Source organism: Mus caroli, chromosome 5 (genome assembly GCF_900094665.2).
Source record: "Mus caroli chromosome 5, CAROLI_EIJ_v1.1, whole genome shotgun sequence".
NCBI lineage: Eukaryota > Metazoa > Chordata > Mammalia > Rodentia > Muridae > Mus > Mus caroli.
The window spans coordinates 29535594-29550526 of record NC_034574.1 but is presented as its reverse complement, the minus strand read 5'-3'; the positions used below and the strand labels follow the sequence as shown (position 1 = coordinate 29550526).

Genomic DNA, 14933 nt, shown 5'->3' with positions numbered 1-14933 from the left:
AGAGAGAGAGAGAGAGAGAGAGAGAGAGAGAGAGAGAGAGAGAGAAGCTTAGGAACGAGACATAAGCATGTTACACATCTGCTAAGCTTAGGTACAGTGTTTATAAAGGGAGTGAAGGGGAATAGAAGAAGGGGAGAGAAGACAATGAGAAGACTTAATTTCCTGGTTACTAATAGGTGGACAAGTTTTCATGCTATAAAATAGTTCATATTTCTGTAAAGATGAAGTGGTTTTTTTGTATTTTGTTCATTTTATATTGATTTTTTTCCATTTTTCTCTTTTTTTCTTGAGGCCAGTCTGACCTATATAGCAAGTTCCAAGTCAGCCAGAGCTATGGCGTGCAACCCTTTCTCAAAAGATAACAATATACAATTCTAATTGTAAGCGTAACATATTTACATGTTTTAACAGAAAACACTTAAAATATCCGATTCTTCGTCTAAAGCAAAAGGTATTACACACAGAATTCAGACATCAAATGAAAGAAGGGCATTTCAGAGCAGATTTCTTCAGTGGTGGTCTCTGTCAGTGCCCTTGTCTACCACCCCTCCTCTGTAATGAGGATGGACAGCCTCAGACCCTCAGCCACTCCTAAAACCCAAGCCCACCCCAGCTCTCAGGAGGAAGGGGCGGGCTGCCTGCTACAGAGATGGATACTATATCCCCCACATCCAATGCACTGGCCAGACTACCACCTCAGGGCTTAGCATTCCATGGAATCTAGACTGGAGCTGAGCCAATCCCCTGTGACGCTGTACAGGTGCTGAGACTTAACATGGGACAGAAAGGCCTGTGCACCAGCTAAGAGTCACCAGGAGAGGGTCCTCAGCCCAGCACCCCAGCTGGGCCTCCTGGCTTGTCCCTCCCTTCTCCGAGGCTTCTCTAAATCTGATGATACTTTAAAGATCTAAGTCCACGTATCCTCTCCAAGCCTCTAACACCTGTCAGCACTATAAAATCCCTGAGCAGAAAATCCCTGACCCCCTTCCACAGTAAGGACAAAATGACTCTTAGCACTTGTTTTTGCACTGATACTGTTAATGTCTCTTTCCTGTTAAGTATCTACATAATAATATCTGGATGGTGTGATGGTATCTAATATAGATGTCATAAATCTTAACAACAAAACCAAAATACTCTAAAAATACTTTAAAAAGCCAAAAGGGAAGGATGGATTCTTCTTCAAAGACTCCCTGATTTCAGTTCATAAAATAAGATCTTTTTGGTAACTTGAATGTTTTAACTGTATTAATAACCAAGCATATCACTTACAGGCAGGACAGTAAACATTTAACTGGCATTTTAATTCTGTCAATGCCAAACAAATTACAGGGAGAGGGGAGAGGTTTATAAACTTAAGTCAAAGTTACTAACATAGTATTCACAACAGGGTGAGTTATACACAGCATCTTAAACACACACAAATCAGATACAGTTAGCGCCGGGCGCCACATTTCCTATCACAGCTTACCATCTGCCTAGAATCAGTCAGCATCAAATCTCCATCTGAGCTTTCTATCCAGTCCAGTTAGCTGGAAAGGCCAGCACACAGTCACTGGCAAATGACCTAAACTAACTGGACCTACTGTTCAGCTACCAAAGGTTTCTACTGAGTTCTTTTTCACAATTTTCCTAAAGTAATTTCGGTTCAGCCAGGGCTGGTCACTATTGAATAGTTTAGGGCATAACTAACACAGCGCCAGACACTGCTCCTGGTCCCAGGCCCACAAGAGGGAGTACCAAGCAGCTCTGCTTATAGAGCTGGTACTCCTGTGACCACTATGCCATCGACTAAACAGATGGGTACCACGGCTACCTGGAAACACAAGACTGCGTTCTAACAGGAATAAAGTGAGCAGACAGAGAAGAGGCAACCTGGCATCTGCAATAAGGAGTATGTCACACTGCTAACAGGAAAGCACTAGACCACAGCTTCAGCTTTCACATTCCTCTGAGCCCAGGAGGGAGCTGAACTGAGCACTCCTTACAAGTTCACACGTGGAAACCTCCACTAGTATATGAAGAAAAAGCTTAAGCAGTCTAAGCACTGATAACATTTGCTACCCAAAACAAATAGCAGTACTGGCATGATTATGAATTTTTCTTTAGACCTCTGTAACACCTACAGAAGGTATACTCGTTGCAATAAGCATCTGCACATACACAGGAAGACAGACAGACAGACACACACACACACAAATAAACGTTTTAAAATAGTGAAGCTCTAGCTTTTATATTTATTCTAATATTTACATGGTGGCACGCGCCTTTAATCACAGCACTCAGGAGGCAGAAGGAGGCAGCGCTCTGAATTCTAGGCCAGCGTGGTCTACACAAAGTGAGTTCCAGGACAGCCAGGGCTACACACAGTGCCAAAAAACAAAGACAAACAAAAAGTAAGATTCTTAAAATCCAGGGTTGGAGGGGAGGAACCAACAAGAAATTAAAACAAGCTTTAAAGTCAAAGGAAAGGAAGTTCGGAGAAAAAGGAAAGAGAAAGCAAGCTGTCAGTACCTTAAGAGTCTAGAAGGAGGCCGGGCGGTGGTGGCGCATGCCTTTAATCCCAGCACTTGGGAGGCAGAGGCAGGCGGATTTCTGAGTTCAAGGCCAGCCTGGTCTACTAAGTGAGTTCCAGGACAGCCAAGGCTACACAGAGAAATCCAGTCTTGAAAAACCAAAAAAAAAAAAGAAAGAAACTGGGAGAACCTGTGCTCACCACAGGGCTCACACTGTTCCCTCACACAACCTGAGCTGGAACAAGGGGTCAGGTAGAAAATGTTGTTATTCTTAGATCTGTAAGTCATAAATGAATTTAAGGAATGGCTTATAATTTGGTAAACACTCATTAATTAGGTTAGAAAGATGTTTTTAAAAACTACTCTCATAGCTTTTAACTCACACATGTCAATTCTTATGTTCTGCAGCAAGGAATGCAAACAGAAGGTGTTCTAAGATCTATTAAACTCTGCAAGAAAAGATGGTGCCAGCCACTTAAGCCGCTGCTCACCCTACAGCCTCTGTGGTCTGAGCTGCACCACTCAGTTACAGTCTGAGTACTCACTGTGATATGATTGTAGATAAGCTGGGACCACCCAAAGAGATCTGCCAGTCTGTAAAATGCTGCCAGTTTACACCGCAGTAACTTCTCCCCTTTGTCATATGCAATAGAATCAGATCCTCTAAGGTCATTCACAGGAGTAACCATACCAAGACCTAAAAAATAAAGAAAAACAAAAGTCAAACTTTTTTATACATTTTATTGGTACTTTTTTAATTTGTTGACTTTAAATCAATTACCACAGTCCTATTTTTTGTCCATATCAAACCATAAAATTTCAGAAATTTCAATGACAGAAAGACAATGTTCTCTCTGGCATGAATATATAGCTATAGATAACAAAACTGTAGTGAAATTTGTGAGACGCAGTAAAAAATAGATTAGAAGCATATGTACAGCTTCTGGTTGGGGACTGTCATGGCAGGAGAAGACTAAAGACTAGACTGTAAGAAAAACCAAAGCCATATTTTGAAGAGTTTGTCTTACAGGTATTCATATCAGTGTTATATGAATCTGAAAGAGCCGGCAGTTTGGTTCTTGAAAGATCTCTGAATCGTGTTCCGTTACGTCAGTGAGTAGGTCAGGACCAAGTCAGGAGGCAGGGACAAAGACAAACCCAGTAATGATAATTTCTCTAGCAACAAATGAGTTGTGGTGATCAGGGACAGTGAAGTGAACCACATAGGTGACATCTGTCACAAGACAACATGGCAGAGAGTTATCAGTGTTCTGATCAGGCCTCAGACATGTGGCATATCGATCGGCACGTGAAAAGGGGGGGCTCAAGGATTGTGTAAGGAAAGGTGGACTGTGGTGGATAAAAATGAGGCAGCAACAGCAATCATCGCTGGTAACGTAGTTCTGAGTAATCGGATAGAAGAAAAAGCATAGAACTGATGATAATTCCTTGATCACTGTTGGGTACTTTCCAAATCATGCGCACTCTATAGTTTTATTTACCGGATGATGATGGCGCACGCCTTTAATCCCAGCACTTGAGAGGCAGAAGCAGACGAATCTCTGCTCTACGAATGAAGTTCCAGGACAGCCAGGGCTACACAGAGAAACTCTGTCTCAATCCCTCTACCCACCCTCCCAAAAACCCAGCCCCTCAATTCTGTAGACCGTCCAGTGCACATGCACATACTCATGCGGCTCACATGAGAACACTTCAGAACCTTATATGAAGGGTACAGACCACAGACAAAGCCAAGAACTACTCACTCATGTTCAGGGCGGCCATTCCTCCTTGAGGAGCTGCTGGGTAGACATTTGGTACACTCGCCGTCATGAAATCTGCAATCTGCTGCAATGCCAGCAGGCCTGTAGGGTTCTTGCCCTTCTTAAACTGTTCCTGTATCATAGACTCCAGCTCTTCACAGAAGGCCTACAACACATATTAAGATGTCACACACTTTCTACTGGGCGTGCTATTATTTTATTAGAGTGAGTGTGGAGCCATCAGATAAATGTCTGTTTTCATCTAGTGCTGGAGCAGCAAACAGTGGCCTGATCATCTCACTTCTGAGAATATGAACTGATATATTCCTTTTTATAAGTAATTTAATATAATAAAAGCTTAAAACTTAGAACAGGATTCCACTAATGGAAATCTATTTTAAGGAAATATGAGGAATGCATTTAAGGACTTATTCATAAGGTAATTAATCTCGGCATCACGGATTTTTAAAAAGTAGGCCACATTTCAGAAATTAAAAAGCTGATTCAACATGCTGGGAATTCCACAGATGCATTTAACAGGAAAAGCTTAAAATCAAATGGCATAAAACTGTTCTTGATATGTTTTTGAGTAAAAAGGTAATATAGTCAGTCTTTATAAGAAATGATACCTCAGATGAAAACATGAATTCACTGGATGATCCATCTAACTGTAAGTATTCAGTGATTCCAAATTAAACTTAAATGTAGTTTTCATGGCTTAATATGAAAACATACTGAAACAAAGAGCTCTCTAGAACACCTATCTCTCAGACGTGTGTGACAACAAATGTATGACTGCTAGTCATTTGGCTAAGAGCCTTCTGCAAAGCCAAGGTCCACCTCTTCGTGAAAAGTCGGTGTCCATCGCTCTGTCAGTCAGTGAAGGAGGGAAAACAAGGATGAAAGCAGTAACTCGGCAAAGCACAGCTATGGATCTGTCCTTGTCATCAATGTGTAATGCATGGGGTACATATAAAAACACTGCCCAAAGACTCAATAAGCTGCCCTCCACTGAACGTCACGGGGTACTGGTCACCACGGCTGCAAGCTCAAACCCAGCTTGGACTAAAGGAACTACTTTAAAAAAAAAAACAAACAAACAAACAGCTGAACACACTAACATGCTTATGTTTCAGTTTAAAAGGCTTCCTGTCCTCATGAATCCTCAATCTGAAAAGGCAAATAATCCGTTTCCATGCTTTCCAAATATACAAACATATCTATGGGGAATCCACTTCAAATGTGCTACCACAGACCCTGTGTGAGGCACTAAAGACTGACATAGGTGAGACAATCCATACCATCAAGGAACTCAAAGACGCAGCAAGGAAAGAGCAGGTCATGGGGGTTTCCCACACTATCAGCATTTCAGGAAGCATTGATGGGCGGCTGGCACGGAGCTGGCTTAGCGGTGAGTGAGGGCCTTGAGATACCTACATGGTTACCTGGGTTTTACCTCCAGCCTGCAGTAACTGCCCAAGGCTCCTGTGTGCTGCTGTGGTAACAAACCCTGACGGTTCAGCATCTACACTCCAACCTTTCTGAGCTAGACCTTTCTCCTGTGCTCTCTATTCCTCTGCCTCTCACTTCTGCAGTCAAGCTCTAGACCAACACAAAGCCACAAGTGGACTCTCAGACCTGCTAGTATGCACAGCACCCTTTGCTCCACTCCACTGTGGTTCTAATACTCCCCACGGCTCCTCCTCACCTTCTCGGTAGCCCAGTGTCCTTCATTAAGCTTAGATCCAGTAATCATTATTCTATTTCTACCATTCAAGTGGCAAATCTTAGTAATCTCAAATACTTCTTTTCTTCCCTTCTGCTAGTTTTACAACTCTTGCTTACTGGTAAGTCCCCAGTTCAAATCCATATGTCCTCATAGCATATGAGACAGTATCGTTTTTTAAAAGTCAATGACACCTTCCAAAAATACTAACAGAACAAAGCAAAACCAGATCAGAAGGAAGGAAGGGGGAACTGCAGCACAACAGGGTAACATAACCAACAGGAACAAGCTGCCAGGACAAGGCTTCTGTAATTACGTGTCATCCAGAAGACACTCGCCAGGTACGACTGTGGCCCTTAGTGCTGACTCTAACAGTCAGGTGCGATTTATTAGCTTAGCTGTGACCAAGAACAAGTGAAGGCCACGATGAGTGTCCATTATTCAAAATATTTAGGGTTGGAACAAGAATTATTTCAGATTTTGGAGTATTTGCACAGGCTTTATCAGTTGATCATACAAACATCTCAAATGTTGTCAAATCCAAATGTTTTAACCAACATGGTAATGCTTAAAATATTTGTCTTGGATTTCTGAAATAGGGATGTTTGACCTGTATTTTGAAGAAAACTGTGGATTTTACATTGTTACGATATACAATTACAAAGAGTTTATAAAAACACTTTGGACCAACAGTGAAGACAGTTCAAAGTAGAAATTAATATCTACCCTTTATAATTATAAAAATCTTCTAATTATGTCTGCTAACACAAACCAAACAGAATTTTTCAACAAGTTTCTATAAACATGACCACTGATGCGCTGAGTGATGAGAACTGACTATGCCTTTCAAACAACAGGCCGAAGAGCGCAGGAATCACAAGGAAGCTGGCCAAACTTGTTCTGGACAAAGTTTTCCTTACAGGACTCTGTAGAATCATAGACACTCTCTTCTTCTGCTCCATCATATTGAAGTCCTGACGAAGGTCTGGTGCCATGTTCCTCTCCCGCAAATATTCTGGGTTGTTCTCATCGACTCTGTCAAAATACCTCTCCTTGTGAGGGGCTGTGGTTGGAGGTGGTGAGGTCACCACTGCGGCCCGAGTGTCACCATTCATTGCACAATTTTCCTAGGGTCCTACAGAATGAAAATAAAAGACATTTTTGTGTTCAAATCAATGCCCATTAGGATTTCATTATGAGAACATCGGCCTGAGAAGTGCACACTTCTATGTGGAGATATGCTGGCTCCTTCATAGTTCCGGAGCACATGACCGGTCAGTCGTTCCCTCCCCACTAGTCAATGCTGTATTTTGTTCTAGCCATTGTTTATTAGAGCATAGAACAACCTAACAATGCTATTGTGTATGTCCTCTGACAAATGCAAAAAAAAATTTAAACTTGACTATATGATAATTAACACTTACATTTATCCTACATTGACAGACGTTAGAAATGTTAAAGCAAAATCTTTTTTTTTTTTCCTTTTGCTTTGCTTTGTTTGTGTGTGTGTTTTTGCGATAGTCTTTCTATGTATCCCTGGCTGTCCTGGAGCTCACTCTGTAGACCAGGTTTGCTCTGGAGTACTTGGATTCAAACTGCATCACCACATCACTCCAGCACCCTTCCTCATTTTTAAAGATAAGAAGACATCTGGCTATAATCATGGCTACAATCCCAGCAGTATTTTCCCCCGAGACAGGGTTCCTCCATGTAGCCCTGGCTGTCCTGGAACTCACTCTGTAGACCAGGCCAGTCTCAAACACACACAGATCCGGCTGCCTCTGACCCCCAAGTGTGCTTGAGATGTACAAGAGGATCCAGAATCAAAGTCATCGTGGCTATCTAGTGAGTTCCAAGCCAGTCTGACTACATAAGACTGTGTCTCAAAACAAACAAAAAATTAATTCAGTGGGAAAAACATGAGGACTGAGATTCAAACCAAAGCAATGTAGCTCAAGAGCTTTGTTTGGTTCCTAAACTCTCGGAACTGACATGACAAAGATGACAAGTGCAGCCATGGCAAACCCATGAGACACAGGTAACAGTGCCCCTCGAGAGCCCGGAAACTGAGGCGTGAGACAGTTCAGCAGGTAGAGAGCTCTTCCCATGTACCCAAGATTTGTTCCCAGAGCCACACTGTGCAGCTAAAAACTAGTTACTAGTGTCAGCTCCCTCTTCTGACTTCTCAGGGACCCAGGCACACTCACACAACCACATAGGCGCTTTAAAAGAGAAAGATGGGAAGGTCATAGATGAGAAGACTGGCCTTTAACTACCACAGACTTAATACGGTCTGGTACTGACCTTCGTAATGACTATCATAAGAGTGAGTGTGCATACATGCACATGCCTAGCCACACAGGAAGGCATACATGGAAGAAGAAAACTTCTAGAAGACAGTTTTCTCTTTCTATCAAAAGCTCCAGATCACCAGTATTTCAGATTCACAGCAATCACCTTTACCTGCTGAGCCATTTTATGGACACTATGTTTTATTTTTAAAGACTAGGTCTCACTATAATTCAGGGTGACTTCGAACTCATAGCAATCCTGCTGCCTCTGCCTCCTGAGTGCTGGAATTAAAGGTATGCACATCACCACCACCCCCAGCAAGTGTAGGTGTAATTTTAAAGTCAAACAATGAATAAAGTTCTGCAACAAAAATTTATGTTCTGTGGCTCTTTTTCAAAACATGAGAATCTCTCATCCTCCTGTTAGATGCTTTTAGGGCTTGAAAAAAAAATCCCTGGGCCTCAAAGGCTCCATCGGCACTGGACCAGAGCACTCTGCTCTCCTCCTCAAGGGAAAAGAACCATAGGACACGAAGATAGCTGGACCAATTCTACAATGTCTAGCAACCACAATGGCCACCCCTGTCTAGAAAAGAGAAAAAAGAAAAAAGAAAAGAATAAGTTAGGGTAGTGTTAGAACAGGGAAGAATGGAATCATGTGAGATTTCTGAGTGTTTGTGAGAAATCTACAAGAAACTAAGACAAGAGTGCTGTGACCTTAGTTTCTTCAGAAACAAGGAATTGTTCTTGGAATGTGCTTTCATGCCCCTCCCAGGTGTAGTGAGCGGACAGAAATTTGTTTAGATTATGCATTACAACTGGCTATTTATTGTAAACTGCAAAGTTCTTTGGAAAAACATTTTTGCCTCTTGCAACTTTGCCTTGTGATTGCAGACTTTACTGACACCTCTTACCCTCAGAGGATAAACTGTCCAATGCTCTAAATGTCTACTGGCTACTGCATGAGACTTTAGTCGGCCTCACTTATCGGCTCCATCCTCCCAGGCCCCACTGCCAGCTACAGCAGTAAACAGGGCAAAAACCAGAGAGTTGATTTTTTTTTTCCTATTCTTAATTTTGTGTATGTGCATATGGGGGAAGGGCACACTTGTGTGGGCAGAGCATATGGAAGCCAGAGATCAGCCTTGGATGTCCTTTTTGAGGTACTATCTGCCTTTTTTTTTAAATCAAAAAATAAAATAAAACATTAAAAAATATTTATCTATTGGGAGAAGGGCAGGGTGTAGGAATTCAGAGGATAACCTGAAGGAATCCAATGGATGGTCCACGCCCAGGAATGTGAACAGGACGAAGTAGATCCAGTAGGTTATTAAAAACCAAACCAAGCAAATCAAAAGGACACTAAGCTGTGGCAGGCAGGGATAGGTCTGGAGGAGTGAGAGGAGGCACAGTGGGGTAAGTAAAATCAAAATAGATTTGATGAAATTCTCAAAGACTTACTAATTGTTTTTAAAGTCTTGTTGCTAGAGAGACGGCTCAGCAGTGTTCACTGTGGGCTGAAAAGCTAGGGTAGGTATGAGGCTGGAAAGATGACTAGGTTAAAAGATGACTAGGTTAAAGTATTGGCTGCTCTCCTAAGTACCTAGGTTTGGTTCCCAGCCTACATGTGGCAATTCACAACCATCTATAACTCCAGTTACAGCGTATCTGACTCTTTTCTGGCCTCCAAAAGCACTAAACATATGTGGTACATATACATATAAAAAATAAAATAACCTTAGTAAAAGGTCTTCAGACTGGAGAGATGGCTCGGTTCTTAAGAGCACTTGCTGCTCTTAACAGAGGATCCAAGTTCAGTTCCCAGAACCGAAACCATCCATTAAATTCAGTTGCAGGGGATCTGGTGACCTGTTCTGATTTCCAAGAGCACTGAGCTTGAATCTAGTGCATCTACATACATACAGGAAAACACTCAAACAAATCAAATAAAGTAACCTCCAGGAGCTGGTAGTCCCGTAAATGGGGCCAGCAGATTAAAGCCCAAGTAATACCTATAAATAAACATATGGAATTTTGGTTAATATCAATAATAGAAAAAATTCTCTTGGCTAGCAAGATGCTGGTCCAGCAGGTAAGTGTTTGCCACTAAGCCTGACAACCTGAGTTTGATCCCCACTATCCACAGGGCAAAAGAGGCACAATGATTTCCATAAGCTGTCTAATCACAGAGAGAGGGAGAGAGGGAGAGAGGGGGAGAGGGAGCAAGGGGAAGAAGAAAATGTACTCCTGGCAGAGTTCCACAAGTATCAATGTGTTTGTTTAAAATGCATTGTTTCTCACCATGGTAGCTCATACCTGTAACCCTAGCAAGAGGAAGGCTAAGGCAGGAGTGTCTCAAGTTCAAGACTAGGCAGAACTATATAGTAAGATCCTCGCTCAAAAGCCAAGACAGGCCGGGCAGTGGTGGCACACGCCTTTAATCCCAGCACTCGGGAGGCAGAGGCAGGCAGATTTCTGAGTTCGAGGCCAGCCTGGTCTACAAAGTGAGTTCCAGGACAGCCAGGGCTATACAGAGAAACCCTGTCTTGAAAAAAAAAAAAAAAAAAAAAAGAGGTCATACTGGAGAAGGTGGCCCTAATTCAACATGACTAGTGTCTATATAGAGGAAACTTGTACACAGACACACCACATGTAGACCGCCATGGGAAGATAAAGGCAGAAGTCGGGGTGATGCTAAGGACACTAGCAACCTCCAGCAATCCAAGAGCAGAGGAGGGTCTGGGGTGACTATTCCCTCACAGCCTGAGACCCCATCAATCCCACGCACCTTGATCCTCCAGCCCCCAGAACTGTGAGGTGGTTCACTGCCGTGGACCAGCCCCCTGGTTACAGTACTTTGTTATACACCCCATAAGTTATAGAGAGGGATCAACAGCAGAGGCTCACAGAGGAAATGTTTGCCACCTGGTGAGGGGCTCTAAAGAAAAGGGATAGCACAGTAAGGGAGCAAGCTGTCAAGCATCCAGCAGGTGCTCAATGCATTTTGCTGTTTTGGTTTTCTGAAGCAGGGTCTTGCTATGTAACCCAGGCTGGCCTCATATTCACCATTTTCCCATCACCACATCCCAAGTACCAAGATTACAGTCCTGTGCTACTACATATGAATATCCTCCATGAGATGTTCATGAATTAGATGGATTCTTCTCTCCCTCCTAAACATTTCAGGTGGAAATTCTGTGTAGCCTGGCTCAAGGTCTCCTGTACAAAGCATGTTACTCTTACTTCCCTTGTAGCAACCTTCCAACAAGGCCAGAGCCTCTGTAAAAATGCTTGCTGCTTAACAGTCTATGTATGGCCCAGGGAAGAACAGAGGAAATACATTTCTAGGTAATTTTTTATTTTTATTTTTTTTTTAATTAAATCAGAGGATCGTGAGGCCCCGCTTTCACGGTCTGTATTCGTACTGAAAATCAAGATCAAGCNAGCTTTTGCCCTTCTGCTCCATAGGTAATTTTTTAAATGAACACTAGGAAAGCATTTCATATACACCAAGGCCTCAATTAAGACTTTGTTCTTGGTCAGGTGGTGGCTCACACTTTTAATCCCAGCAAAGACAGGTAGATCTCTGAGTTCAAGGCCAGCCTGGTCTACAGAGCAAGTTCCAGGACAGCCAGGGTCACACAGAGAAACCTTGTCTCAAAAAAAAACAAGAAAAAAAAAAAAGAAAAACAAAACAAGACTTTGTTCTTCAGTGAATGCTGCTACAAGGGACAATGGGATTTTTTTCTTTTTTTAAGATTTATTTATTTTGACCAGAAGGTAAAAGGTGACACACACCTCTAATGCCAGCACTTGGAAGGCAGAGGCAGGCAGATCTCTGTAAGTTCAAAGCCAGCCTGGTCTACAAAGCAAGTTCCAGGACAGCCAGGGCTACATAGAGAAAGCTTACCTCGAAAAAAAAAACCAACTTTATGTGTATGTATTTTGTCTGCATGTATAAGTGTGCACCTTGTGCATGCCTGATGCCCATGGAAGTCAGAAGAGGGCTCCAGATCCACTGGAGTTACAAATGGTTATAAGTCACGATGTGGGTACTGGGAACCAAACTGGGTCGTGTGCTCTTAAACAATAAGCCATTTCTCTAACCCACAACAAACTTTACTTGGAAAAGGGATCTATGAGGGCTCCTCTGCATTCAAATTACAGCTGCATCTTAAAACATAATCACCTGGAAGGTGGGGCCTCTGCTGGAATGGATGTCAAGATTTTAAACAATCTTGGAGGAACCAGGACTGACACTACCCAAGCAAAGGGCTAAAATCGTGCAACGTGGTGAGAACCCACCTAGAACCTTAGATGGCACAGCTCAGGAGACCTAGGCAAATTAATGACTCTGAGAAACACAAAAACATGGAGAGGTTTGCTCAAAGAGATGCTGCCAATCAATAAATGGGAATCCCTATTATCTACTGAAGTAAGCAAGCACAAATTGCTTCCACCAAACAAAATGATAAGCTACAATATCTCAAGATTTGTATTCCTTTCTAGCAATGCAATTCTCCATTACACAGAAAGAAAGAAAGAAAGAAAGAAAGAAAGAAAGAAAGAAAGAAAGAAAGAAAGAAAGAAAGAAAGAAAGAAAGAAAGAAAGAATCACTCACTGGAGGTTCTTAAAATCCTCAGGCTGCTAAGAACCTGAGTTCAATAAAACTCTTTATTAATCTGATTGGATCATTTCTAGATATTCTCTTACTGATGAAAACTGCTCAGAAGATCCTTCTAAATTAACACTGATGACCACGTACCACACCCTGATACATTTGACATGTATGAACTCATCCTTCCCTGTACACGGTTGGTCTAAACTCAGGTGGTCTGGCTCCAGAATTCCTTCCTTCCAACAATGCACACTGCTCACAGTCCTATTTCAAGAAAGCTCAAGTGAGAAAACAGACTACAAAAATACAAATTAGAAATAAAAGCAATACATTCCAGGAACGGATTACTTGTGTAGGCCCTATGATCCCTTATGATAAATGAATTAACAGCTTCCTAGCTTAAATTTTCTACATATTATTTTTCATTTCTCATTCAAAATGGTTTATTTGCTGGGTGGTGGTGGCACACGCCTTTAATCCCAGCACTCGGGAGGCAGAGGCAGGCAGATTTCTGAGTTCAAGGCCAGCCTGGTCTGCAAAGTGAGTTCCAGGACAGCCAGAACTATACAGAGAAACCCTGTCTCGAAAAACAAAAAAATAAAAAACAAAAACAAAAAACAAAATGCTTTATTTGATGGCCACGGTAAATGCATAACCTACATTTTATTTTTTATATATAATTATATTGCTCTGTTGCTTTAATTACACCATCAACCAATTCTGCAATGTGTTACTGAGATGACAGCTACTGCTTGCCATTGAAAATGTAGTTAAGTAAAAAACCAAGTCTCTTGTGAGACTATGCCGGGGCCTAGCAAACACAGAAGTGGATGCTCACAGTCAGCTATTGGATGGATCACAGGGCCCCCAATGGAGGATTTAGAGAAAGTACCCAAGGAGCTAAAGGGATCTGCAACCCTATAGGGGGAACAACATGATGAATAACCAGTACCCCAGAGCTCTTGACTCTAGCTGCATATGTATCAAAAGATGGTCTAGTCGGCCATCACTGGAAAGAGAGGTCCATTGGACTTGCAAACTTTATATGCCCCAGTACAGGGGAACGCCAGGGCCAAAAGAATGGGAATGGGTGGGTAGGGAAGTAGGGGGGTATGGGGGGGCTTTTGGGATAGCATTGGAAATGTAATTGAGGAAAATACGTAATAAAAAAATATTAAAAATTAAAAAAAAAAAACCAAACCCTTGACAATCAGGGTCGGTATGGAAGTAAGCACTCCTCACCTCTCGCCCACCATCCTGCCTTCTGGCAGCTGACACAGACTCTCGGCCACAGGCCAGAATGATGCTAAAAGCCTGTATCTATGTCAGAGGCACAGACCTCACCCTTCAACCCCAGTCCCCAAATTTTCCTTAAGCCCAGCAAAGAATAAAAGGAGAAACACAAGAGATCCCAAAGAGTGACCTGCGCACAAATTCTGCAGGTCCAGCACCAGAAAACCACCACAGTTAAGTCCAGCGCCCCTGTGAGGTGTCTCTATTTACAGATGGAAAAACACCCTGAGGTTTCTATGTGTATGAATGTTTGTCTGCATATATGTCTGTGCACCATGTATGTGCCTAGTGCCTTTGGAGTCCAGAAGAGGGCACTGGATCCCCTGGAGCTGGAGTCACAGGTGACTGTGAGCCACCATGTGGATGGATCTGAGAATCAAACCCAGGTCCTGCTGAATCACCTTCCCGGGCATGCCACACACTAACTTTTGTCAGAGGACTCAATAACAAATCACTGAACTCAGGACTGACTCAAGAGCACTAATTCCAAATGCCATGCTCATCCACTGTACTGAGGCCCAGGCAGCCAGATTCAAATGCAGGAAGTGCAAGCACATACACTGCAGGGCTTTCTGTCTGGTTCAGCAACATCTCTCCACTTCCTGGGACTACGAAAATAACTGTTTGGGGTTTTTGTTTTGTTTTGTTTTGTTTTTTGTTTGTTTGTTTGGGGGGTGGATTTTCAAAAGAGGGTTTCTTTGTGTAGCCTTGGCTGTCCTGGAATG

General features: G+C 42.5%; 1 protein-coding gene and 1 pseudogene across 10 annotated transcripts in view; one reads left to right on the top strand and one right to left on the bottom strand.

Moving 5' to 3' along the window:
- The window catches only part of Add1 (adducin 1), a 61608-nt gene that overhangs the window by 23299 nt on the left and 23376 nt on the right, over positions 1–14933 (bottom strand). For all 10 annotated transcript variants that reach the window (XM_029477219.1, XM_021161675.2, XM_029477220.1 and 7 more), the window contains 3 exons: positions 6926–7140; positions 4283–4445; positions 3062–3213 (listed from right to left, as the gene is read on the bottom strand). In XM_029477219.1, the coding sequence (XP_029333079.1) occupies positions 3062–3213; positions 4283–4445; positions 6926–7120 (510 nt within the window). In that variant the 5' untranslated portion in view covers positions 7121–7140. The remainder of the gene's footprint in view (positions 1–3061; positions 3214–4282; positions 4446–6925; positions 7141–14933) is intronic.
- Positions 3362–3949, top strand: LOC110294082 (annotated as a pseudogene).